The sequence below is a fragment of the Macrotis lagotis genome, chromosome 4 (genome assembly GCF_037893015.1).
Source record: "Macrotis lagotis isolate mMagLag1 chromosome 4, bilby.v1.9.chrom.fasta, whole genome shotgun sequence".
NCBI lineage: Eukaryota > Metazoa > Chordata > Mammalia > Peramelemorphia > Peramelidae > Macrotis > Macrotis lagotis.
In genome coordinates this window covers 115301087-115327967 of record NC_133661.1, presented here as the reverse complement: position 1 = coordinate 115327967, position 26881 = coordinate 115301087, and the positions used below count along the sequence as shown (strand labels likewise).

At 41.5% G+C, this 26881-nt stretch overlaps 1 protein-coding gene across 1 annotated transcript; it reads left to right on the top strand.

The window, feature by feature from the left end:
• The first annotated feature begins 4651 nt into the window (after positions 1 to 4651).
• Positions 4652 to 26215, top strand: HIF1AN (hypoxia inducible factor 1 subunit alpha inhibitor). Its single transcript, XM_074233910.1, has 8 exons — positions 4652 to 4864; positions 5099 to 5349; positions 7728 to 7876; positions 9202 to 9347; positions 10122 to 10228; positions 10521 to 10584; positions 13120 to 13230; positions 14340 to 26215. The coding sequence occupies exons 1-8, from the start codon at positions 4676 to 4678 to the stop codon at positions 14382 to 14384; spliced, it is 1062 nt and encodes a 353-aa protein (XP_074090011.1). The 5' UTR covers positions 4652 to 4675; the 3' UTR covers positions 14385 to 26215.
• Positions 26216 to 26881: the final 666 nt, after the last annotated feature.

Sequence of the window (26881 nt, the reverse complement as noted above, 5' to 3'; positions counted from 1 at the left end):
CACAGGAACCACAGGAAATAAATCTCTTGTGGAGCGTTCCCCCTGGAATAAAAGAGAATATCACTTATCTCCCACATTGTAGTCTTGTGAGCTTCCCACAACTTTATAATGCTACAGGAGTTTTTATATTTGGAGGTTTAGAGTATTTTAAAGAAAACGCGCCTTGGGATTCCCCTAAGTGGGAATGATTCACTAATGTATCAGGGCATTCTCATTATTGGAATTTATCAAAAACAGAACAGGGGCCCCTTGAAGTACAAATTGAGATAGCGAAGTCATTACCCCTTGGAGTATTCTTGATATGTGAAGACAAGGCATACAGTTCTATTCCATGGTGTCCTATAGGAGGACCTTGTTACCTAGGCCAATTAGCACTAGTGTCCACACCATACCTTAATTTCTCCAGAAGCCCTAGGAAAACAAGGAGCATTCCCCTGGCTTCCAACTGTAATAAAAATGTTAAATTTCTATCAGTATCAGAAACAGTAGCCGCATCCTTTTTCACACCAGGGGTAATGGCATCTATTAATTATAATACCATGAAAAAACTTGCATGTTGGCCAAAAGCTCAGACTGACATTACATCCATGGCTTTAATGGATATAATTACGGAAGTACAGAGCATTCGCAAGGCTACACTACAAAATAGAGCTGCAATAGATTTCTTGCTTTTATTACATAATCATGGTTGTGAGGAATTTGAAGGCATGTGTTGCTTTAATATTTTAGATAATAGTGCTTCAGTCTATGCTAAAATCAAAAAGTTACAAGAAAATCTTGATAAAATAACTGTACATGAAGATTTCTTTAAGGATTGGTTAAAATCTTTAGGGTTACCTGCTTGGCTTTTGGCAATTGTAAAACCTATAATTGTAATTTGCTTTATACTTGTTATATTCTTGTTGTTTGGACCATGCATCCTTTTGTATTGTCAGAGATCTCTAGAAAACATGCTCTCCCAGGCCTTTAAATGAAAAGGGGGAGATGTTGTGTCACTACGTTCCAGGCTAAGAGCTATGAAGGGTTAACACAGAAATAGTCATGTGCTTTAACCAGCAAGATGTACTTCAGAGCTTAGATAAGGGAGTAGCTGCATGTCTGAGCTAACAAGGTGTATTCCCAGGCTCAGATAGATGGCACATTCTGAGATAATTACCTTCTGCACTTTATCAAATCACTGTTTGGTTCTCAAAACAATCTTCACTCTGTTTATCAAAACACTGGTTCTCAAAACAATCACCTAAGACATACACAAGGTATGCATGTGAAAAAAATGCTTGCTAAAACGCTTATGTAATTGGTTACGTAAATGTAGAGTATAAAAGTATGTATCCTGTGATCAATAAACGAACCAGCTTATGCATCATATTGATGTTGGCCTGAGTTCCCTCCTCCGGACTCAACAGCTTCCCTCCCCCAACCCCTCACAGAAGGCAGTCTGTTAGTCTTTACATTGGTTCCATGGTATACATTGATCTCAGTTGAATGTAATGAGAGAGAAATCATATCCTTAAGGAAGAAAAATACAGTTTAAGAGAGAGCAAAATTACCTAATAAGATAATGGGGTTTTTTTTCCCCCGAAATTGAAGGTAATAGTCTTTGATCTTTGTTCAAACTCCACAATTCTTTCTCTGGATACAGATGGTATTCTTCATCGCAGATAGCCCAAAATTGTCCCTGGTTGTTGCATTGAATGGAATGAGCAAGTCCATCAAAGTAGATCATCACCCCCTGTGGCTGTTAGGGTGTACAATGTTTTTCTGTTTCTGCTCATCTCACTCAGCATCAGTTCATGCAAATCCTTCCAGGCTTCCCTGAATTCCCATCCTTCCTGGTTTCTAATAGAACAATAGTGTTCCATGACATACATATACCATAGTTTGTTAAACCATGTCCCAATCGAAGGGCATTCACTTAATTTCCTATTCTTTGTCAGCACAAACAGGGCTGCTATGAATATTTTTGTACAAGTGATGTTTTGACCCTTTTTCAACATCTCTTCAGGGTATAGACCCAGTAGTGGTATTGCTGGATCACAGGGTATGCACATTTTTGTTGCCCTTTGCAAAATTCCAAATTGTTCTTCAGAAAGGTTAGATGAGTTCACAGCTCCAACAACAATGTATTAGTGTCCCAGATTTCCCACATGCCTTCCAATATTGATCATTATCCTTTCTGACCATATTGGCCAGTCTAAGAAGTATGAAGTGGTATCTCAAAGATGCTTTAATTTGCATTTCTCTAATAAGTAGTGATTTAGAACAATTTTTCATATGACTATGGATCACTCTGATTTCCTCATCTCTAAATTGCCTTAGCATACCCTTTGTTCATTTGTCAATTAGGGAATGGCTTTTTTTTTTTAAATTTGGCCAGTTCCCTGTATATTTTAAAAATGAGTCCTTTGTCAGAAATACTAGTTGTAAAAATAGTTTCCCAGTTTACTACATTTCTTTGGATCTGGGTTACAGTGGTTTTGTCTGTGCAAAAGCTTTTTAATCAAAATTATCTAGTTTGTTTTTAATGTTGTTCTCCATCTCTTTCTTGATCATAAACTGCTTCCCTTCCATAGATCTGACAGGTAAACTATTCCTTGATCTCCTAGTTTGCTTATAATATTGTTTTTTATGTCTCAATCCTGTATCCATTTTGATCTTATCTTGATATAGGTGTGAGGTGTTGGTCTAATCCAAGTTTCTGTCATACTGACTTCCAATTTTCCCAACAGTTTTTAATTGAAGAGAGTTTTTATTCCAATAGCTGGACTCTTTGGGTTTATCAAACAGGAGATTACTATAATCATTTCTTGCTATTGCACCGAGTATATTCCACTGGTCCACCACTCTATTTCTTAGTCAATACTGGACAGTTTTGATGACTGATACTTTATAATATAATTTTAGATCTGGTAAGGCAGAACCACCTTCTTTTGCACTTTTTTCATTGAATCCATGGAAATTCTTGACTTTTCATTTCTCCATATGAATTTACTTACATTTTTTTCTAACTCAAAGTAATTTTTTGGAATTTTGACTGGTAGGGCACTAAACAAGTAGTTTAATTTTGGTAGAACTGTCATTTTTATTATATTAGTTCGACCTATCCATTGATATTTGCCCAGTTATTTAAATCTGATTTTATTTGCTTGAGAAGAGTTTTGGAATTGTTTTTAAAAATTTTCTGAGTCTCCCTTGGCAGGAAGACTCCCAGGTATTTTGTATTGTCTGAGTTACTTTGAATGGGATTTCTCTTTCTAGCTCTTTCTGCTGCATCTTGCTAGGCATATATAGAAATGTTGAGAATTTATGAGGGTTTATTTTATGTCCTGCGACTTTGTTAAAGTTGCTAATTATTTCTAGTGGTTTTTTAAGATGAGTCAACCTAATTTTCAACACTTTGTTCGCCCCTGATTTTATTCCACATGTGCTTGTTCCCTCCTTCCCATTGAGAATCAGGACATTTTGCTTTTGCTTTTTTTCTTTTTATTCCCAGAACCTAGCACGTTGCCGGGCCCAGCGTAATCAGACAAATCTCGGTAAAATTGGGCACTTGGGCAAAACAAACGGTGCTTCACCCCCCCCCCCCCCCCATCCCTCGCTGGGGTGCCCGGGGGCGCAGGCCTCGGACCCTTCCTGGTCTGGGCCCCCCAGGCCTTCAGTCCCTCTGGGCGGGCAAGCCTGGCAGCGGCCGGGCACATCTGCACTCGGGGGCCCAAGCCGGGCATGAGTCCTCCGCCGGGTCGGGGCTGGCAGGCGGGGGGTGCCGCGACCCGCCACGGGTGGGCTTCAGGGTCTCCTCCATCCGGGTCCCGCGGTCAGGTGGGGCCCCGGATTCGAAGCAATCAGAAGTGACCGGGGGCCGCTAGGTGGCGCAGTGGAGTCAGGAGGACCTGGGTTCAAATCCGAACTCAGACACTTACTAATGACCCAGCCGTGTGGCCTTGGGCAAGCCACTTAACCCCATTGCCTTGCACCCCCCCCCCCCCCCAATGCTAATCAGAAGTAAGGGTCCCATAGTTAGGATTTGAACTCGGGCCCTCCCAGCGGCAGGGCTGGTGCTCCGGTTCCAGCGCCTCCTAGCGGCCCCTGGATGTAACTGGCTTTGGGAAATGATGCCGCGACCAGCTCCAGTGGGATTGCAGTGAGGGCGCCGGGCAGAGCCGCCAGCCTCGCGCTCTCCTCCGGGGCCATCGGGACAGACATGCGCGGAGGAATAAGCGCTACCGTGCTTCCGCCTCCCATGGCGGCTTCCTTGTTGGCGCAGCCGCCAAAGCTCTTTCCCGGCGTGTTCCTCTGTTCTCCCCTCCCCCCAGCCCCGTTCCCCGCAGGGCCTCCATTAGATTTTTAAAGGGCCCAGCAGCCCAGGCCGCTCTTTCTCCGCTCAGCAGCCTCGCCGGCGCCCCCCCAATCGGCACCCGTAGCTCGGGGCGATGGCCTTGTGGGAAATGGAGTCTTTTCCCGCGCCTCGTCTCCACCGTGCAGAGCGGGGCGGGGTCGGACCCGAAGGATTCTCCAAAGCCCACGCGGGAGCGATTCCACTCCCCCAGGCCAGGGGGCGCTGCGCCCTGCACTTCCCCGCCCATCGCTGTGGCATCCTTCGTCGCTTCTTCCGGAAGAGGCGGGAGCAGGGGAAGCGCCGTTTCCGCTTCCGCCGGGGCCGGGCTGGGCGGCGGAGATGGCGGCTGCTGCGGCGACGGCGGCGACGGCCTCCTCGGCCTCGGGCTCCGGGGGCCCCCGAGAGGAGGCCGAGGCCCCGAGCCGGGCCTGGGACGAGTCCCAGCTCCGCAGCTACAGCTTCCGGACGCGGCCCATCCCGCGCCTGAGCCAGAGCGACCCTCGGGCGGAGGAGCTCATCGAGAGTGAGGTGGAGGCGGGGGGAGGGGCGGGCAGCGGCGGGCGGGGGTCCCCCGGAGCAGCGCGGGGTCGGAGGGGGGCGGGCAGCCAGGCGAGGACGGCGCTCGGGAGTGCGAGGAGGCGCGGGAACGCCGGCAGAGCGGGCCCGGGGGGCACCCCAGAACGCAGCCTTGCGCCCCGCAGGAGGGCATCTCGAGGGAACGTTCTCCAACCCTTTTTTTTTGCCTGGTGTTCTTTTCCTCAGGAACCGGTGGTGTTGACGGACACAAACTTAGTGTATCCTGCCCTGAAATGGGACCTCGATTATCTGCAAGAGAATATCGGCAACGGGGACTTCTCAGTCTACAGTGCCAGCACCCACAAATTCCTGTACTACGATGAGAAAAAGATGGCCAACTTCCAGACTTTTAAACCGAGGTCCAACAGGGAAGAGATGAAATTCCATGAGTTTGTAGAGAAGCTGCAGGACATACAGCAGCGGGGCAGTGAAGAGAGGTAAGCCGAGGGGGCGGTCCTGGCGTCAGGAGGACCTGAGTTCAAATGCGGCCTCAGACACTTAATCATTACCTAGCTGTGTGGCCTTGGGCAAGCCACTTAACCGCATTGCCTTGCCAAAAAAAAAAAACTAAAAAAAAAAAAGAGGTAAATTGAGTAGGAGCTGGCAGGAGTGAGGGGTCAAGGCTAGAGACTTACACTCTCTTTGTGCTCCCTGCCACACACTTAATTCTTTTTTTTTTAAGTTTTTTTTCTTTTTTTGCAAGGCAGTGGGGGTTAAGTGGCTTGCCCAAGGCCACACAGTTAAGTGTCTGAGGCCGGATTTGAACTCAGGTACTCCTGACTCCAGGGTCGGTGCTCTATCCATCGTGCCACCTAGACTTAATTCTATTACTGTGATCACTTTAGAGTTTTAAGCTTCCTGGGGGTCTTTGGTGTAGCAGCCTAGGCCAGTCCGGTTACTGATTTCTGAGAAGTGACTGCATTTTGATTGCTATTCAAGGTCCTTGTCTCTAGAAGGTATTAGCAGGAAAGAATGCTCTCTTTGGGGAAGACTGAATTGTAGGTACAACCTTTTGGACAGTTTGCTCCGATCCAGTGGAGAATGCTAATATTGTACTTAACACTAAATTGTCATACTCATCTAGATCTCATGGGTGCACACATGTGGGAATTTGATCCTTCATCTTACATATCTCATTTGACCATTGCACAGTTTTGGGTCAGGCAGCATATTTGGCTTGCATGATTCACTTTTTTCTGAAGCAACTTCTTCAGAGGTCTGAGGCTTTTGTAACCTTGGGTTGATGTTCTGAGTAGTTTTGCACACGGGTGTGTGATTATGAGAGAAATGATAATAAATAATTATTAACGGGAGCAGGCATCCAAGATTTTTTCCCTATTTTCTTTTTCAGAGACCAGTCCTTGATGATCCTGCCCTTGAGTTTGTGGAACCCCACCTAACTTAGGAAAACTTATTTGTTGGATTCTGATCTCTTGGGAATCTTATTGCCATAGGAGCTTAAATTTCCTTTTGTGGGTAGAAGATTGTTTGGGCTTTTATAGAGTATTACCATAATCTGTACTTTCTCTGACACTTATTTAAGTGTTTTCCAAAGACCTGTCCAGTAATTGTTCTGCTGTGGTTCTGGGAGAAAACAATTTTCTTTAGTAAGAATTCCTCTGAGCCTATTCACTATATTTGTTAGATGTAGTAAAAGAGTAGTTTAGGAGACCCAGGATCTAGGTTCTACTAGCACCTTCCTAGAACTTTTTTGTTTCATTTGAGTTTGATAGTTTCCCATCATTAAATGCAAAATATACTGGAAAGACACTAGTTTTGGAGCCAGAATACTTGAGCTAAAGTTCTGGCTCGACTCATCAATTTCACCTTGACTATGTTTCAGTCTTAGTTTTTTCAGATATATAAAGTATGGGGACAAGACCAGATTGACCTCTCAAATCTTGTCAAGCTTTAAATGTTAAGGTAGGCCCAGGAGGTATGACTGTTGGTGACAGGAGTATCCTCTGGAAGAATTGAATTGTTTCCTATAAATTTTTCTGCTGTTTTACCCAGTTCTGATTCTTTTGGTGACCATCATAGCTAACATACATTTTGTTTACAATTCATTTTCCAAGAGTTATTATTTGAATCTACTTTTGAGATTGACAGTACTGCCACCTTAAAGTGATTGATTGATAATCTCCTAGGTTCCTCCTAGAGAAGGACTGTCTAGACTTAGGTGGTGCAGCAAATAGAGCCCTAGAGTCAGAAGGTCCCGAGTTCAAAATCAACCTCAGACACATAGTAATTGCCCAGCTATGTGACCTCAGGCAAGTCACTTAACCCCATTGCCTTACCAAAAAAAAAAAATTGAAACAATAGACAACACATTTTGATTTGTCATTTTAGTGAGAACTCTGCAGTAGCAGTGTTTAGTAAACCCACTGGGTTTACTAAAATTTCACTGCAGGCTGCATTTTGAACAGCCCTGTCCTAAAGCATTACTGCCATATATGGCCTTTTGTACAATTTGGCCACATTCATCTAAGCTGCCATATTCTGTGATAACATCTGACTACTTTGCAGATGGAATCTTTATAAAAGGCTTATGCTTTATTTTAGGAAATTGCTCCAATTTGGAAGTTTGGAAGGCATGATAGTATTCTTCAGCCTCAGGGGTTCCTAAGATCATAGATTTGATGTTAGAGCTTTGAGATTTAGGGGTAAGGATTTAGATTTCCTAGATTGGTATTGGCTGTTTGCAGCTGTTCCGTGTGAGAATTGTGCCAGCTCTGGGTGTGGATTTGTATTTCAGCATGTGGGGAGACTGGCTTCAGTGTATGCTAATAAGGCTTTTTTTCCTTGGAAAATACAGGTTGTATCTGCAGCAGACTCTTAATGACACAGTAGGCAGGAAGATTGTCATGGACTTCTTGGGGTTTAACTGGAACTGGATTAATAAACAGCAGGGAAAGCGTGGCTGGGGGCAGCTGACCTCCAACCTGTTGCTCATTGGCATGGAAGGTAAGAAACAAAGCAGAAATTTAGAGAAGTGTTTGCAAGTTTCCCCAGGTGGTTGTGCACTATACCAACCTAGACTTTAGGAGCTTCTCTGAAGCACCATTGATCAGGCTTTTATTATGCCCAGAAGAATGTAAGTCTAGAGGTTAGGTTTTTTTTTTTTTTTGTTTTGTTAATCAGGAGAGAGTATGTCTTTTCAATTACTCAGTATTTAGATTTTTTTATATTTGGGTTCTGAAGTGGTTCCTACCCTATTGGGTGCTTCTTGAGCAGGTTCTGATTCCTTATGACCTGACTTAATGTCACAGGTCAGTGTTTTAAACTGACACAGGTGTTTTTTACTGACATAAAAAATTCATATTTTAATTAATAAATACTCTTGTTTTCCTGGTTGCCTCCTGCTGATATTGGAAGAGCAGACCAGCTCATCTTCAAGGGTATTTATGAACCATTACCATTAAGGAAACTGTTCTGAGCTGCAGAGAAGATTACATTTTTATCACTCAGAAATGTATACTAAATGTCTTCTATGTAATACTTTATATAGATCCTGGGAAAGGTTATAGCAACTGGCCTAGGTGGAGGGAGATAAAGAGTAGGGTATGTTTGAGCACATTTGTGAGAAGTGTAAAAGCTTTTCTGAAGAACATTGCTGAATAGGTGCCAATTCATACAGCTCAAACTGTCAGATTGGCTTCATCCAAGAGTGAAATGCCTGTGTTGCTCCTTGGTATTTAGTTTTTTTTAATGTATTTATTTAAAAGTTTTCAATGACTTTTTAGCATGCCCTTGTTCCATGCCTTGGAAACCAAAAAAAAAAAAAAAAAAATAAGAGTATAATCTACCATTTTTACCAAAATTACAAATAACATTTTATACATTCGCTTACTCTTAAAAGAGGTAGCTGTCAGCACAGTCTATTAATTTTATGATTGACAAACTTTAGCTCTTGATGGTTAATGAACTACTTGCGCATTGTATATCTATCACTTAGATATTTTGCACATACTCAGGTGGATGGAAAGACTAAGGATTCTCAGACATCAAAGATGTTTGACCCTTCAGTATTTTCATGAAACTTCTCTTGGATTCTATACTCTAGCTGAAGGGGGCTTAGCAAACTATGGCTCCCTGCATTTGATGTCTGTTTTTCTACTCAATTTGAGTGAAGATGGTTTTTTACATTTTAAATAAAGTTTTACTGAATTTCAAAGTAAAAAAACTATCCATAACTTATGGAATGTACAAAAACAGGTGGTTGGATAGACTGTTCTGGTCTGGTCAATATACATATTCTGCGATGGATGACAGTATCTTTACCCTTGCAGGAAATGTGACACCTGCTCACTATGATGAACAACAAAACTTCTTTGCTCAGATCAAAGGCTATAAGCGATGCATCCTGTTTCCTCCAGATCAGTTTGAGTGCCTCTATCCCTACCCTGTGCACCATCCCTGTGACAGACAAAGTCAGGTGAGTTAACAGGGTAAAAGGAAAGGCAATCCAAGTTTATTCATAACACTTCTTTTTCATGGGGGAGTGGGCACTGTTTTGTTGAATCTAAGTAGATTTATCTTGCAGATAAATCAGAACATATATTAACATATACAATTTATTCTGTAATTCTTCCTATTTATCATCAGTTCCCAAGAGTTCTATATTATACATTGTTGCTTGTGTGTAATTTTGTCCTCTGTAGCTCCACCTCTATTTCAATGCCCTTTTTTTTACTATAGCTCCTGATGTCTTGCACTGGACTGGTATACTTGGGGTAATCTGTACAGTCCCCTAAAAAGTTTAGGCTTAGATCCAGATCTTCCCATGTCCCTTGAGTTTTGATATTGTTCAGTTAAGTCTTTGAAGTATTTCAAGTATAGAACAGAATAATTTGTAGATCATATCCAAAAAGTCCTAGGCATAGTAGGGAATAACTGTAGAATAATTTTGCTTTGACAGAATATCCCCAGATTCCCACCAGTCCAAACTTTTGGGCTGAACACATGTTGTATCAATCTTTTCCCACAGTACTAGACCTTTGAATCCCTCCCAATTAGGCTCTACATTTTCTGGTACTGTGCTTCCTTCTCCTCCTTTTAATTCCTAACACCCGGAACTTGGATTGAGATTGGACCTCAGATTGCATTGGTATGGGAATTCCTAGTTAAGGAAATTTCTTCTATCAATGCAGATGACCGTCTAGCATAGAGAGCAGTGGCTGATAATTTCTTCCCTCATTGAATCTGTCAGGTGGATTTTGACAATCCTGACTATGAGCGGTTCCCCAACTTTCAGAACGTGATTGGCTATGAGACGGTGGTTGGCCCTGGTGATGTTCTTTACATCCCTATGTACTGGTAAGAAGGGATAAGAGATGGGTGGTAGGGCAAAGTTGCCTCATCTTATGATTTGGTGGGATAGCTCTTGTGTTTTCTGTTTTATGTGGGAGACTTGTTGATCTTGTTCCCTTGGAGACTGAAGATAAGTTGTGTCTCAAGAGTCTTAGTGCCATTGACCTTAGTGGTTTTAGGTGATGACCAGTTCCTTAGGTATTTCTTTGTATTTTTTGACCTGGACTCTGTGTAGTTCTCATTTCGGTCTGAACAATGCTCATGATGGAACTGAACATGTTAGTTGATTTTGTTGCAGGTGGCATCACATAGAATCATTACTGAATGGGGGAACCACCATCACTGTGAATTTCTGGTACAAGGTAATATTATTCTCCTGGGGTAAAGGTGGAGATGGAAGGAGTTCAGGCTTTGCATGTTTATTGGGGGGTCTTAGTTTCCCTGGTGAAATGAAGGGCTTCCACGAGTGAAAAGATTACTTCATGGTTCAGGTCTTCTTATGGGCAAAGGGAGGAGAAAGTAACACAGGTGAGGGAGGTTCAGGTGCCCAGGAATGGGATGAAAGAATGAGATTTAACTCTTGACCTTCAGTTTTGCTGGGAGGTTCCCTGGGCACACTCCTTCTCAGAAGAGTTCTAGAGAATCTTGAGCTTACTTCTTTGGAACTTTGTAAACCCTTCCCTGAGGATTTAAACCCTAAGGTAACTAAGCCTCCTAGACCTTGCTGATGCCCAAGTCTTCTTGATTCTTAAACTTTCCCCTTTTCTCTGTTCCTGTCACTTATAGTAATAGTTATTCATATATAATAATCACTAGCTTTTATGTAATGATTTAAGGTTTTCAAAACCCTTTGTAAATATCTTGTTTGATCCTCCCAACAATCCTGAAAGGTAAGTGCAATTATTACCCTCCCCTTTTAACAGTTGGGGAAACTGAGGCACATAGGTTAAATGACTCATCCTTTGGTAAGTATTTGAGGTTGGATTTGAACACAAGTCTTTTATTTTGGGTCCAGTGGTTTATCTAAGGTATTAACAGCTCTTTTATCTAGTACTATCTACATCACTTAAGGGTTGCAAGAGACGTACACAAACACACACACACATACACACATACATACATACATATATATGAAGAAATTAATCTGGGCCTTAAAACAATACTGTGAAATACTCTTAATATTTTGCCAGGAATGAGGAAACTGAGACTTAGAAGATAAGACTTTGCTCAAGGTCATACAACCAATTAGTGTCCAAAACAAGATTTATCCTAGGCCTCTCCTGACTGTCAGGTTCACCATCTGATTCTGTTTTTCTTTGTTCTGCCACCATATACTCTTTTCTTAAATAGTTCATCTTTTAAAATATTTAATTTTTTTTCAGTTACTCTATTTTCTCTCCCTCACACCTTGCCCCCATTGATAATTCATAGTCAAGCAAATTCCCACATTGGTTATCTTTTTATCTTTTTTAAACAAGTCTTATTCTGAAGGGGATCTATTTTCTAGTGTTTTTATTTTCAGGGGGGAAAAATAGTACAAATTTAGAAATATATCAGAATAAGGTAATTAGATATACATACATACTATATTTTATTTATTTTGAGTTTTACAATCTTCCCCATTCTTGCTTCCTTCTCTCCACTGCCCACTGTATTATATATTATATATATTTATAATACAATAGTATATATTATATAAAACTATATTTCCTGAGCATGGTACCTAAATTTTCTAAGCTTCTCTTTATAGTTTATAGAATCATAAAGATTTTGAGGCAGAAGAGATCTTGAAGATAATCTTATCCAATGTCCAGCCAATGTCCATCATCCAATTTCCTCATTCCAGATGAGGAAATTGAAACCAGTGTCACACAGGTGATAAGTAGCAGAGCCAAGATTTGAATCCAGGTTCTCTTACTCAGTTCCAACCCTTTTCCCACTATGCCCTATAGTTCCTTGTGCCTGACTTGGCCTGTGTGGTTTTGGTTTTGGGGTCCAGACTCTAGAACTTTCAGTTCCCTCTTGACCTCTGCACAAGAATGGTGTCTTTACTCCCAGAATACCTCATAGTTTAACAGTGATTTGTCAGCTTGTGTGTTGTGCTTCAGTCATTATCTCAGACCTGCTTAGTTAAAGGTCCTGCCTCAGGAACTTACTTTCCTCACTTTCAGTCCTCTTTTACTTTGATTTATCCCCATTTTTTCATCCTTTCAAAAAAAATACAAGTGGGCGGTGGGGGGAAGGAAGCAAGAATAGGGGAAAAATTGTAAAACTCAAAATAAATAAAATCTTTCTTTAAAAAAAAGATTTAGGGGTGGCTAGGTGGCACAGTGGATAGTGCACTGGCCCTGGAGTCAGAAGTACTTGAGTTTAAATCCAGCCTCAGATGCTTAATAATTACCTAGCTATGTGACCTTGGGCAAGCCACTTAACCCCATTGCCTTGAAAAAAAACACTAAACATGTAATCAACTTAAAAAAAAGAAATACAAGTACAGTGCATTGCCTTAAAAATATAGAATATAGCATGACTCACCAAATACAAAAAAATCAAACTTAGGGTAAAATGAAGAAAGCAGATTTTGAGTACAAGAACTTTCATATCCTAAAACAGGCTGCTGCTTATGATGTTGGGCTCTGTGATGTTGGGCAAACCACTTCTTTTCTAAGGACCTCAGTTTCCTCAAGTATAAAATGAGTGGTTTGAAGTAGGTGACTTCTAAGATCCCTTCTGGCTCCAAATCTGTGATCTTAGGATTCTGAGTTTCCAACACAATGAATAGCTTTGATAATAGTTATTTCCCAGCATCCATTGGTTCTGCCTGTTCTCTGTCTCAGGACTTAGAGTAACTTGGAAGTCAGCCAATAAGGATAACTGAACTATTGCTTCTTTTACAGGGGGCACCCACCCCTAAGAGAATTGAATATCCTCTCAAGGCTCATCAAAAAGTGGCCATAATGAGAAACATTGAGAAGATGCTGGGAGAGGCCCTAGGGAACCCACAGGAGGTATGACTAGCCCTGGGTTGAGGCTCTAGCCATTGGGTGGCCAAGGGTGTTGATAGGCAAAGACAGAATTGTATTGTCAATACTGGTTTCTCTTACTTCAGAAACTAATGGTTTTTTTTCCATGAAGGTTACAGGCCTCTTTAGAAAATCCTTGTTTCCTAATGAATGCCAGGCTTGGCCGACAGATCTATGGAACCTGTTCTGTGCTGGCAATAATGTTTCCTGTGGGGCTCGTGTGCTGGCTAGGGAACCTCCAGGGTATTTTTTGAAGATTGGGGAGAGAGAGTAGTAAAGCATTTCCTTCATGCTCCTCACAGCTGTGCCAAGGCAGCTCTGGGAATTATTGAAAGCTGCTTCTCACAAAGGTGCTTCAGTGACCCAGTCAGAGCATAGGGAAGTCTGGTAGTTGTGAAAAAATACTTGTCTCCTTCCTAAGGAGGTGGGGTGCTGACTTAGTGCCTCAAGGACACATGGTGGGCCCAAGGTTTAAGTTAGTCCTAATTGCATTTGAACTGAAAGGGGCACACATCATCCATAGAATTCTTTGCAGAGCCTGCAGAAATATGCACATGTGTGTCAGTTGTCTTTTTAGAGATCAGTTCTTCTGTCTCCCGGGGAAGAACATGGCATCTGTTTATCAGCTCAGCACAGCATGAGGCTGCAGGGCATGATGGGAGAGAGTTGATGCAAAATAGACTCCAGAGGGTGTTGGCCATTCCCTGTAATGTTACATGGTCTCTACCCTTGTCCCTCCAGTGGAGACCTAAAGGAATAGAGGGTAAATAAAACTTCAGTTTTTTTTTTTTAAGGTTTTTGCAAGGCAAATGGGGGTTAAGTGGCTTGCCCAAGGCCACACAGCTAGGTAATTATTAAGAGACTGGATTTGAACCCAGGTACTCTTGACTCCAAGGCTGGTGCTTTATCCACTACGCCACCTAGCCGCCCCAAAACTTCAGTTTTGTCTAAAAGATAGCATCCTTGGCATGGTCAAGAAGTTCTACATTTGCCTTTTGGCTTAGATTCTTCTTTCTCAAACTAGAGGCCAGGGAGGTGGTTAGTGGGATTGTTGCAGGTGACTCTTGTGACTAGATCCTCCTGTCTCTGCACAGGTGGGCCCCTTGTTGAACACGATGATTAAGGGTCGATACAACTAGCCTGCCTGGAGGCTGAGGCCTCCTTGATGACTGCCAATCCTCCCATCCCGTCCCATCTCGTCCGGTCCACGCTGCTTCGTTGATGAGGACTGGAAGATCCAGAGTGATAGTAATTGCACGCAGCACTTAACAGACTGGGTCCCTGCCCCAGCCTACCAGGGCAGGAGTGTGAGGTCAGGTGGGGCAATTAAGCAACCCATCCTCCTCTGCTCCCATCTTGAGTGATTTTTTTTTTTCCTTCTCTCTGTTCCTACTCAACTTTCCTTTTTACCCCCAAGTCCTGCTTTCAGTGTGGAGTTCCAGCTTCCTGTCATTGTTTGTGTGTGTGTGTGTGTGTGTATGTGTCTGTCTGTCTGTCTGTCTGTCGTCTTTGTGTCCTTCCTCCCAGGCCCCTGAGGCTGTGATGGTGCTCTTGTCACTTGGCATGATACCCTACAGCCTCACTGCCATTATCTGGGTAAAGGAAGGAGCCAAGTCTACCTGGATCATGGCATCTCTGCAGAAGTTTGTTGACCTAATAACTAGTCTCCCAGGTTGCTGGAACTCCTGAGTTTTTCAGTCTTTCTTTTTCCCATTCTGATTAGATACTCTACCTGTACACCAGCTAGTTTGATTTTGTACAGTGTAGTTGTATCTTGGATACCAGAAGAAAATAGTTGTATGCATCCTTGTCCCCATACTCTGACCAGGATCTGCCTACCAACGTTCTCCACAATCTGACTGCCAAGACAGGCTGTGCTACAGGACACAAGAGTTTCCAGGCCTGGGTGTGACTGTTCTGTTAGCCACACTGTGACTGAAATCTATCAACACTCCACATGCTGACTTGGTCCACTTCTACTGGGTACTACTGCAGGGAAATTGCTGCCTGACCCACCAAGATGATTTTTAATTTGGTTTTTAGCCTATTTCTATTGGTTGGGCCTTGTTGCAACAAGCTTGAGATTTATTAGGTAGAGCCTCTGGGGCTCAGGAATCCCCCTTCTAGCCACTTCCTTTGAGGTTGAGCTTCCTGACTTTCTTACTCTTGAGTCAGTGGCTCATCCCCACTGACACTGGGGTCAGTGATGGGAGCAGCAGACACTGGCGTCTAAGAGGTAAACTGGGGTTGCTTCTTTGTCCGTCACTTGGGGAGATGAGCCAGAGCTTGCCATTTCTCCTAGTTCTGAATGTACAGATACTCCAAACCTCTGAAAAGCCTCTCCCCACCCCCAAGAATCAAGGTAGCTGCAGCCTCCAGGGATGGGCCTTGCCTTGATCTTGAGTGACTTGAGGACTGCCCTCCCAGAAGTCGTCTCCATGGAAGGAGTGAGGGAGGAAGGTGGGGAAAAAATGTATTTAATTTTTTCCTTTTTGCCAAAGGTTAAGTGTGTGAGCAGTGATTCTTGTCCCCAGAAGCTCAGCTTATAATGCACTGACAGACTGGTGTGTGTAGGGGTGGGGTGTTTACTTTTGTAAATCCCTGTGCTTTTTATGCCTGCCCTGGTGTTTTCTCGAATGGGAACAGGGTGTGTGTGAGTGTGGAAGACATGGTACCTTCTCTAGTGTAGTCTTTCAATAACAACCATTGTTGGGAAATGACCCCAAGTGCTTTGGTTTGTGTCCCTTCTTGGTCTCCCACCTATACTTGAGGAATCACAGTAAGAAAAGGGGAAAGGAAAGCTGAACCTGGTGAGTGAACTCAAATCTTTGAAACCCTCAGTAGTGAGTCAGCAGAGGAACCTTAGGACAGGAGGGACAAATAACTGGTTGTTGGGGCTGCTCACTGGGTTTGAGGACATTTTCTAAAGTTTAACTGGGTTGAGATCTGAGTGTTAAACTCTTCTTCCCATCTCTCTTACTCTGCTCTATTCCCTTGATGTTCTGTATTGGCACCAGAAATTTTGAATCTGGGCAGAGTTGCCTTTCTTTTCCTGGGTGAAACATGCTGTGGATGCCCCTGTGCAAACGCCCTTACTTGATACAAAGCAGCACTCTTCATGGTGTCCACTTAACTGGTCACATAAGTAAATGGAATATATGGAGTAGGGTTCTGGGCCAGTGTAAATGTCACTTGTTAAACCAGCAGGTGGGAACTCGTGTCTTGCCTTCCACTTCAAATACAGAAAAAGTTATGATTAGTTATGCAAAGTCAAATATTTGTTGGGGGCTCTGGATTGGGGGTGGGTGGCTCATCACAAAAGTGGAGCAGATGCCCAGGACGCCTTGGGGAGATACAGCTTCCCCTACAAATCAGAGCTCTAAATTACAAGGTTTTTACCAACGGGAACAGTTGGGGAAAGTCGTCTGCTCATTTGCGTAATGGTTTCTGTCACTGGTGATTAGACACAGGATGAAGGAAAAGAAATTTGACAATTAGGAATGAGCGATCATTAATCTGAATCTGTTAGGAGAGAAAGGGGAAGGATCTCATCGATAAGCAAGACTGACCCAGGTGCAGGCCTTTCCCCACCCCCACAAGTGCCAACAGTAATATGTCCAAAGTATGAACTGCTTTTATACATAAGAGGTGAAGGAGGTGGGCATAGGGTTAGGATTCTTGATAACATGATTACATAAAAGTCAAATGAGAAATATGAAAGAGACCAAGCACCAGCTCTGTATGTAGTGGTTAACAATCTTCCTCAGCTAAGGAATTTATTCAGCTCTCTTACCCTTTACCTATTTCACCTTTATTTCCATTCAGCGTGTGGTTATTGACCTGGCCATATTAGAACTGACCATCTGTGGTCTGGTGGTAGAGAGTTTTTTCGATGGAGGCACAGGCATATGTCATTGGGAATAAGTATAAAACCCAAGAGTTTATAATTTGCCTCTTTAAGGACTATTTTATCTTGTTTGTGCTGTGGAGTCTTCAGTCACTGTTAGAACTCAGACTGCTTCGTTGTAGAAGCTGTGACCTAGAGAGGATATCCCATGTCATTCCTGAGTGCAGATCCTCTTATTGTTATTGAAACTAACTTTGGGAAATTAAACTTTTGGATTCAGTTTTTTCATCTATAAAGGGAGCATGTTGATCTAAATGATCTGTATTTCCAGTTTTAAATATGCCTAAATTATCCTAAGAGCACACAAAACTTTCATTTTGAAGGAAACAAGATATACATAGGGATGTGAATTCTGTTTCTGTTTCTCCACTTAAACTAGTATAGAACTCAAATGGGGAAGATACTTCCCTGATTTACTCCAAAGATAAGGTACCTGGTTTTTGAATGGTTCTGTCCTGTTATCCTGCATGTCCTGATTTAATCCCAAAGGATACTTTTTCCCTCAGCCATTTGGAGTAGTTTGCCTGAAGCATAATTAAGCCAGTTGGTTTGTCTCTGAAAAACTTGGCTTCTTATAGTTCCAAACTTAGATTTGTATCCAATAATCACATGACTTTGATGGTAGACTCAGATGTAGACCCTACAATTACATTTTAACTCCTACCTACCTGCAATGCAGCAGTTTTTACCACATCTCTCAACTGAATTCTTACTCCTTTTTCCAAAACTGATGCCATCTGTTAATAATTGCCAAGTTCTTGGATCCTTCCAACTTTCAGTTCATTGGCAAACTATGACAACTCCTGAATCCAAGGACTCCTCAGATCTTTAAAGAATATCCTAGGTGGGGGCAGCTAGGTAGCGTAGTGGATAAAGCACCAGCCTTGGAGTCAGGAGTACCTCGGTTCAAATCCGGTCTCAGACACTTAATAATTACCTAGCTGTGTGGCCTTGGGCAAGCCACTTAATCCCATTGCCTTGAAAAATCTAAAAAACAATATTCTAGGTGTCTTAGGGCAGGAGATTTCCAGAATCCTTTGCCTGTAACTTAATATTAGCAAAATGCACATAGTAATAACATTTTGTACAAGGAGTAAATGTGTCCTTGAAGTAGTTCCATTCTGAAATATTTAAGGAAAGAATGTTTTTTGGATTTGATTGTGCCCACCCCCCAATAATTAAATGTTTTTTCAAGCATGGAACAGTTTTTGGAGTAAAGCAAGTTGTACCATGTTCTATGGACTATGCTTCTATCATCATTGGTATATCTTATGTTTTCTGCAATGACTACTAGAAAAATATTCAACTAAAGTTTATAACTAAACTTATAGACTGAAAGTTAATTTTTAATTTTTTTGTTTTTTAGGATTTTTCAAGGCAAATGAGGTTAAGTGGCTTGCCGAAGGCCACACAGCTAGTTAATTACTAAAATGTCTGAGGCTGTATTTGAACTCATGTACTACTGACTCCATGGCCGGTGCTCTATCCACTGTGCCACCTAGCTGCCCCTAATTTTTTGTAGACTATATTACAAATACAAATATTTGTTTTAAAAAGCAACTTCTATTTGGACCTATATGTTGTAGAAACATAACTGCATATGTAGAATCTATCAGGAATCTATTTCAGAAATCTGGAAGGCACTTTTGAAATCAAATCCACTTTTTTATAGAGGTCAAGTAATTTGCCTTAAGTCACACAGCTTGTCAGTGATAGAGCTGGTATTTGAACCCAGGTTTTCTCAGTTCCCAGTTAAAACCATATTTTGTCCTTGGTGTAATAGTAGAAGCAACTAGGTGGAATGGAAAGGACTACAGGTCTGGGTTCAAAAAAGACTTGAGGTCAAAGAAAACTAAAAATGTAACCCTAGATAAGTCCTTTCTTGTCTTAGCAGACTAAATGCGATATTTGGTCATATTGGGTTTTTTTTTTTTTTTTTGCAAGGCAAATGGGGTTAAGTGGCTTGTCCAAGGCCACACAGCTAGGTAATAAGTGTCTGAGACCAGATTTGAACCCAGGTACTCCTGACTCCAAGGCCCGTGCTTTATCCACTACGCCACCTAGCCGCCCCTAAATGGGATATTTGGAAAGGCAACTTGCATACCTTTAACGTTACTGATGGAGATGGAGATGGAGAATGTGGTCATTGCTGATCCCCTCTCTGGGAGAAGCAACAGTCTAAGCCCTGTTTTCAGCTAGTGTAACTTGGATAGATTTTGAAGGGACTTTAAAACCCATCTAGCTGAAATTGATTTTATAGATGAGAAAAGTGAGACCCCAGAAAAAAATGATTTCTGGTATGTCAGACAGCATTGGTTCCAATTCAGACTTGGTGATCTTTCCATTGGGTTGCACCACTTAAAGCAAGGTGAATCCTTGGGGACTTATCAGGGAAGCATGGTCTCTAATTTTAAAGGTTTATAACTCAGAAAGATTAGAAGTAGAGTATCTAGTCCGACTTCATTTTACAGATAATTGAAAAATGGGAATTTGAATGAGAGGTAACAACATGACAGACCCCAAGTTACAAGTTGTAAAAGGGAAAGGATGCTGAATTTGAAGTTCTTGAACTACTGTAGACATTCTACACACAAAATTGACAATCTTTATTGCTTTACCTTGAAGGAAAGACCTAAGAGGCCTGCCAGGTATAGGATCCTTTACCCTCTTGGTTAGCTGCTCATTCATTTGGACTTGCTAGATAGAAGTCTTGTGACTGCTAACATGTTCCATCAACCCTTTGTGTTTGCCCTCCCCCAGCCCTCTGGGAATCTACTAAAATCTCAAATGACCCGCTGGCCTCAATTTCTGTGGTCTGGTCAGCTCCATTCAACAATCAGTGAGAAATGGTGCACTGTAGTTTAGGGAACTGACTTCAGAAAGACCTGGGCTCAAACTCCACTTCTGAGACAAACTAGTTGTGGGACCCTGGGTCATGAAAAACAGCAAGTTTTTTAACCTTGATTTAAGCTGTACTCCTGTAGGAGTACCATACTAATTATACAAACATTAAAAACAAAAGTAGTTTTGGACAATAATTACAAAAGTTTGTTATCACTCTACCAGGTTGTTTCATTGGTCCTTGAAAGATTTTTGTTGGTCACTTTGGCCCAATTACTTTGTAGTGTCTATTCCCACAAGTAACAGCTTTGTTAGGTACTTGGTGAAGATGCCTGTGGATATACTTTAGAGATTGTGCCTGTGGTTCCTGCTTTCTCAGAAGTAACATCACCTACTATGTATTTGGGTGCATCCTGTGGGGGAAAATCTCTGGAAATTATTCTGTTTATTCCCTTTCAGTCCAGTAAACATTTATTCAAGATATAGAGGGGGAACCAGTCCATCTCTGTCCTTAAGGAACTTACTGCTCTTTCTACAGATAAATCTCAAAATCTGGGTGGCGGTCTGGAGGAAAGGTGACCATTTGTTCTCAGCATAACTATGGGTTCCACCTGACCTCTGTTTAATTTACTGCCAATTAATGGTCTGGCTTGTCCTGCTGTCACCTTGAAATCAGTTGGCTCTCCATTTCTACTAGCCAACTGACCAAGCAAAATTAGACTAGTGCTGCCATCCATAGCCATCTCATCAAAGATGAGGTTTTTCCTGCATCTGAGAGGGTTGGGGAACTCAACTGCTCTTGGCAGCTCCGGTAGGCTGTGCTCATGCTCTATCCTGGAATTCAGGCTACTGTACTAGGTTGCCTGTAGTATCTCCTGTGAAGTGTAAGCCTCTCAGCACATACTGGTTTTCAGTCTTAGCCTTTAATTTTTTTTTAACCAAATGTAAAAACATGTTCATTTTTCAGAGTTGCCTACTGCAAGATTCTAGAGTGGAGTGGTAGAGAAGCAGATTTAGGCTTGATATAGGTAGAAAGTTAATATAAATTAGAGCTTTCCATAGATTGCCTCAAGAGGTAGTGAATTTCCCCATCTAACTCTTGTTTTGAAAAGTGAAGGCCCTTGAATCAAAATAAGTGATAACACCCCTCCCCTACATTTCCCCATATATTCCCTTACTATTGGTATGGGAGAGGACATGGGCATTGAAGCATAGCCAGAGAATATGCATGAAAGGTGTGCATGTAGAAACCAGGTACTGGACAACCCTCTTGTCAAGAGATGTTCCCTTTTTGAATACACGTTGGATTGGATGATGCTAGGTATCTTACTCAGTTATAGAATAGCCTCTGCAGCTTTCAAAAGGCACATACATAATCATTCCTGAAGATATGGAAGAGGAAATGACTGCATTAGAGCCATCAGTATGAAGTGGGAAACCAGGGGTAGAACCAACCTATATTTTCAATCCTTGTTCTACAGCTTGTGTGCCAGACACTGCTAATTATAAACATCTCACTCGATTCTTAGCAATTCCCATTGTACAGAGGAAGTGACTGAGGCAGATCAAAGGACTTGACTAGGATCACAGCTTGAAAGAGTAAAGTGGAATTGGATTGGGCTTCCTGATTCCAGGTCCAGTACTCTCTGCTACCTAGCTGCCCAGGTGGTGGGAGCTGAGGAGCAGCTTAATATTCCATTTAACAGGTCAGTCAGACTTTGCAGCTGAAAACTCCATTCTGGTGTGTGATTTCACTTGGATGACAAACTATTAGATATATTGACCTACTACCCTACAAATGAACTTGGTTGGAACACAAAGACCCTATTGCTATTACATTTGAAGCTTATCCCACCTGGAATTCTTCAACAGACCATTCCATTTCCAGGGAAGTTGCAAGATCTTTTTTATCTTTCTCTTCCCTCCTCCAGGTTACCATCTATGGATTCCCTAATCTAACCCACTCTCTCCTGTCAATCTTGGGTTGATATAAGATTGCCCCCCTCCCCAACAAAGCATAGCAGAACTTCCTGGAAGTCAGAGGATGACAGTGTTAGTCCACTTTCTATTGGACCCTATGTCTGTTACCAGTGGCCTGTGATGACCAGCTACCAGCTCACTGCCTCCCTGTGGCAATGTTTTTCCTACTTTCTTGCAACTGCTTTTTACCTGGCTTCTGATTCTTGGGGCAACTACTCTTGTGCATGTCCCTTTTTCTAAAACTAGCTCAAAATTACAAGGTCTAGACTTTTGTTCCTACTACCTTCAGAATCCAGCTCTGGCAAAAGGAGACATTTAGAGGTTATTTCTGGAACAAGAGTCAAGCAATTTTTAAAAATATTTTTATGAGTAACTTTTCCCTATTTTACCTAAATTGGAAGTTCATTGACCACTGATAAGCCCAGTTCCACAGCATGGAAACCTTTATATACTCCATTTTCTACCTGAGACTGGGTCAGTTCACTTCTCAGGCAAACTGGTATGCCTCTCCTCCCCACTTCCACCCTCTCTCCCTTCTCATATCCCAGGAACTTGGCCATAGTGATAATGTTCTTAATACAGACATAAGGAGCATTCTAACTCTAACTGCAGCTCAAGATCCACCAGCTTCAGTCTCCCCTAGTAGCCTGTGCCATCATACTTGACCTGGCCAAGTCTTTTGTTCTCTGAAGGACTCTGTCATAGGACTCTGTCCCAATCTGGTTAATAACAGCTTCCACATAAAACATTTAATTTTTTCATTATATTGTATTTTGATTTTATATCACCTATACTTCCAAATATATCTTTTGCCCCAGTGAGCCACCCTAACATTTAAAAAGGAAAAAAGCATGTCACCTTGTGTCTCCCAGTACATAAATATTCCATACTGTAGTCCCTTGTCTCAATACTTCTCTAGTATGAGAGAAGTAATTGCTTTCTATAATTTTGTGGCATTTGAGTTTACAAAATTTTGCTCCTAATAATCCTTGGGGTTGGGTATGGTGACAGAACAAGAACCATCATGCTCTGAACCCACTTTTCAAATGAGAAAACTCATTTGAGGACTCAGAAATGTGAATTTCCCATAACCATATGTTTATGTGCAATTAAAAGAAACAAGACATGAACTCATCATCTGACTCCCAAGTCCAGAATTCTTTCCTGTTGACATTGTTCTGGTCATCAGTGACTTGGGTGAAGGCCTTCAATTAAAAAAAAAGCATAGTTATAAAATCCAAAGATTGGTAGGAAGCTAAGAATCATAGTTGAATGATAGAATTAGAAGTTTTAAGATCTTGATAGGCTACAAGATGAAGTTTTACAGGAATAGTTGTAGAAGTCTGCTCTGGGTTTAAAAGCAAATTTAATACCCAAATACTAAATAGGAGGGCTGTGGTTTAAGAGCAGTTTGTATAAAAAGGACCTTTAACATTAGTTACCTTAAAAACCATGAACTACAACAATGAAAACTGTAGTTTTGTGTTTCATGATTTAAAGAAATCTGTGATCTCATTGTTGTGGGAACTCCTTCCAAAAACAAATCACATCTCTGGTACTTTGTGACTCTTGTCAGAGTCCTGAATGTGCCAATGGCTGTCTGACAAACATGATCCCTAAGTCTTTTAACACCCTATAGGTACTAGTGCAGCACATGAGTTCTGTTACCCATTGATCTCAATATAGGAGCCACCCACTTCCTTAGCATACATCTCTTGGATATAATTTTATGCCACTTTTTGCAGTTATTGTTGGCAATATGCCCATTCACCCCACTCCCCCCACCTCTGGTTCCATGTTGCCCTTTGGTTGGCCAATAATTGCAATTCCTTGGAGGCTATGCATTATCAGAATAATGTTAGTGTTTAAAAGGTGAATTTTTGCTCCCCTTGAAGCTGGTGGATAGCTTGAGTTCTGGAGTCCCTGTAGCTCAGGAAGTCCCTGAGCTGTGATAAGGTTAAATCTGGCATCAATGTGGTGAGATCTACTCTGGTTCCAGGGTTCACAGGCTGCTGAAGGAAGAGTGAACTGGCCCATGCTGGAAAAAAGGCTGGTCAAAGACTTCATACCATTTGAAGGAATTGAGGGCCATTGATAAATGAGAGATAGGGAGACCAAATTACAAAATAAATAAAATGTGAGGTTTTAAAAATTCTAGTCTGCTCTCTTAATTCTGAGATCATCTCATTGTTCATCTACTGAATCTGATATTTATATTGATAATAGATGAAGATATCAGAAAAACAAAAGCTCATTGAGCTAGCTATTCAACAGTTAATTATAGTCTGTGCAATGCTCATTCTTCATTCCCTTAGTATTTGTATGTGAATTACCAGACTGAACTCTCTTGGGTTGTTGTGAGCCTCATTTAGAAGGTTCTATAGTATTCCACGTTTGATGCAATCGGTACAATCTCATCAGGAAACAGGTGCAGCTGGAAAGTCTCATCCTCCATAAATCCCTTTTCCAGGTTGAATGTTCACTCATCAGACATCCTCCATGACAGTGACAAGTACCTTTTGGTAGTATATATTTCCCAGTTTTATGCTTTTATTGACATTAATAATCAAGCAGTCATCAAGGAAATAACTCACTATTGCACTCCAGCTTTAAAAATGACCTCTTATTGAATCAATCAATTTTATATTACTAATCTCTCATATTTGCATTGGAAGAGAGCCTTTTTGTTAATGACTCAGGGTTTTTTAAACAATCACAGAGAATTCTTGTATTAGCATCTTTCAGTCATTTATATCATGGTAAAATGCTCTCAACTGACTGTATTATAAAAGTCTGTTTCCTTCTCATAGTCTCATCAACTGTTCTTTGTTGGCATGCATATCAGCCTCAGAGATTTTTCTGGGATGAGACTGTAGTTGTGTAGTAAGATATTTTTCTTGAAAATATTTTTATAGTAATTCCATCTATGATTTCCCCCCCAATTATTCAGTCTTCTCCTTTTTTAGATATCTTGAGACCTTCAGTCCTTTAAGGTCAATTGCTCTATGTTAACTTCAATACAGAACTCTTCTGAGTATAACTTGGCCTAGTCCATCTGCTCTTCATATTTTTATTTTATTCATATGAAGCACTCCTTCCAGGACTTCTTTCTTCCCTCACCCTTCCCTCCTCTGCAATACATATGGGATTTCATGATTATCATGTCTTCAGTATTATTGATAAAGAAAACCATTGGTTTTAGAAATGTTGGCAGATCTTTATAATTTTTTTTTGGTCTTTCTTGTGCTTCCAGTTATATCCTTACATGTTCTTGCTTAAGTGGGTCTAATACTAAGGTTTATATGATCCAAGTTCTCTAGCAGTGTGTTGCCAAAGTGGTCACTGGAGAAAGGTCTAAAGAGTGCCAATTTAATGTTTCTAATAGTAATAAGGTTAGGATATGAACTGGATCTGTGATTTCACTGGGAGGGAACTAGGGAACTAACTCCCAGAAGAGGAAGCTCCCTTTACCAATCTAAGTTGGCACCTTCTATGCAGCTTGTGATCCTAAAACTCTCCCTGCATACTGAGAACGGAAATGATATGCCCGGAACCCTCCCACTATTATGTTTCAGAGGCAGAATTTGAACCCAGGTGTTTCTGTAGAGGCCAGCTCTATCTTTTATGGCACATGTGGCAAAAATAACAATAATATATTTATGATGATTTAAGGTTTTCAAAGTGTTGCATACATTATTTTTATCAGATTCTCACAACTCTGTGAGGTAGGTACATTATTGCCCATATTCTACAAATGAGAAACAGAGCCTCACAGAAGTTGTGACTTGGTAATCCAAAGCAGTGTTTGCACGCACATCTTTATTTCATGTCCCAAATTCTTCCACAAAAACAGCTTGAGTCTTAGTAGCCTCTGCTCTCTTTTTGCTACTTTGTCACTATCATTGCAGAAGTGGGAAAGGAACCACTCAGGACTGAATACCATTTTTGTATTTTTTCTTTGCTTCATGGATTGGTCCTCAGACAACAGACATTCTTTTGTTAGTCCCATGCTTGAGGCCTTCCTGGTATGATAAAACCTTTAAGAGCTTTCACATGTACCTCTCCTATCTAATCTTTAAAGACTAAGGTACCCCCCCCCCCCATGCCATGGGGTAGGCTTTTTTTTTTGTATAGGAGCAGGAATTGTTTTTGTATCCTCAAGACCCAGAATACTTCCTGGGACACAACCAGTGACCCAGGAAGCATTTAATAAATGTTTCTTGGTTAATTGATTAAATTCAATGTACTTCGAAGCAATGTGTTGTGTATATTAGAACAACATTTGAGTTAGAGTTTGGAGAAATCTGACTTTGAATCCCATCTCTTACACTAGCCATGTGACTAGAAAGAAATTGAATTCTCCAAGCCTCAGTTTCCCCATCTGGAGAATGAAAAAAGTAACACAATCTCAAATGCCTCAAAAGAGATTATTTACTATATCCACAGTTAAACCTTTCTGTGTTTTGTGCAGGTAAGACCTCATATGGAGTATTATGCACCACATTTGAGGGAGACCATTGGAATAAATTCAGACAAGAGTGATTGGCATGGAGAGGACACTCAGAACTATGTCCCAAGGGTCAAAGAACCTGGCAGTATTTAGCCTGGAGAAGAGAAGCCTCAGGAGGTGGGGGCATAAGGTTTTCAACAATTTGAAGGACTTTCCTTGGGGAAGAGATATTTTTTAATTTAGACTGACTCCAGAGGCAAAACTAAAACCAAGGGGGAGGGGCAACTATGGGGAGACAGAGCATGTTTTATAATCTAAACATCATAGATTCTCCACACCTAGAACAGTGCTCTGCTCACAGTAGGTGCTCTGCAAAGATTTGTTGGATATTCCAATGACTGAAGAACTTTCTGACAATCTAATCTGTCCAAAACTAGAATGGGTGACTTCCACTTCTG

Bases quoted from the DNA above. Each gene is read 5' to 3' on its own strand.
- HIF1AN (XM_074233910.1), top strand. From the start codon at position 4,676: ATGGCGGCTGCTGCGGCGACGGCGGCGACGGCCTCCTCGGCCTCGGGC. The intron at 7,877-9,201 runs GTAAGAAACAAA...TTACCCTTGCAG, and splicing joins GTTGCTCATTGGCATGGAAG to GAAATGTGACACCTGCTCAC. The intron at 13,231-14,339 runs GTATGACTAGCC...GTCTCTGCACAG, and splicing joins CCCTAGGGAACCCACAGGAG to GTGGGCCCCTTGTTGAACAC.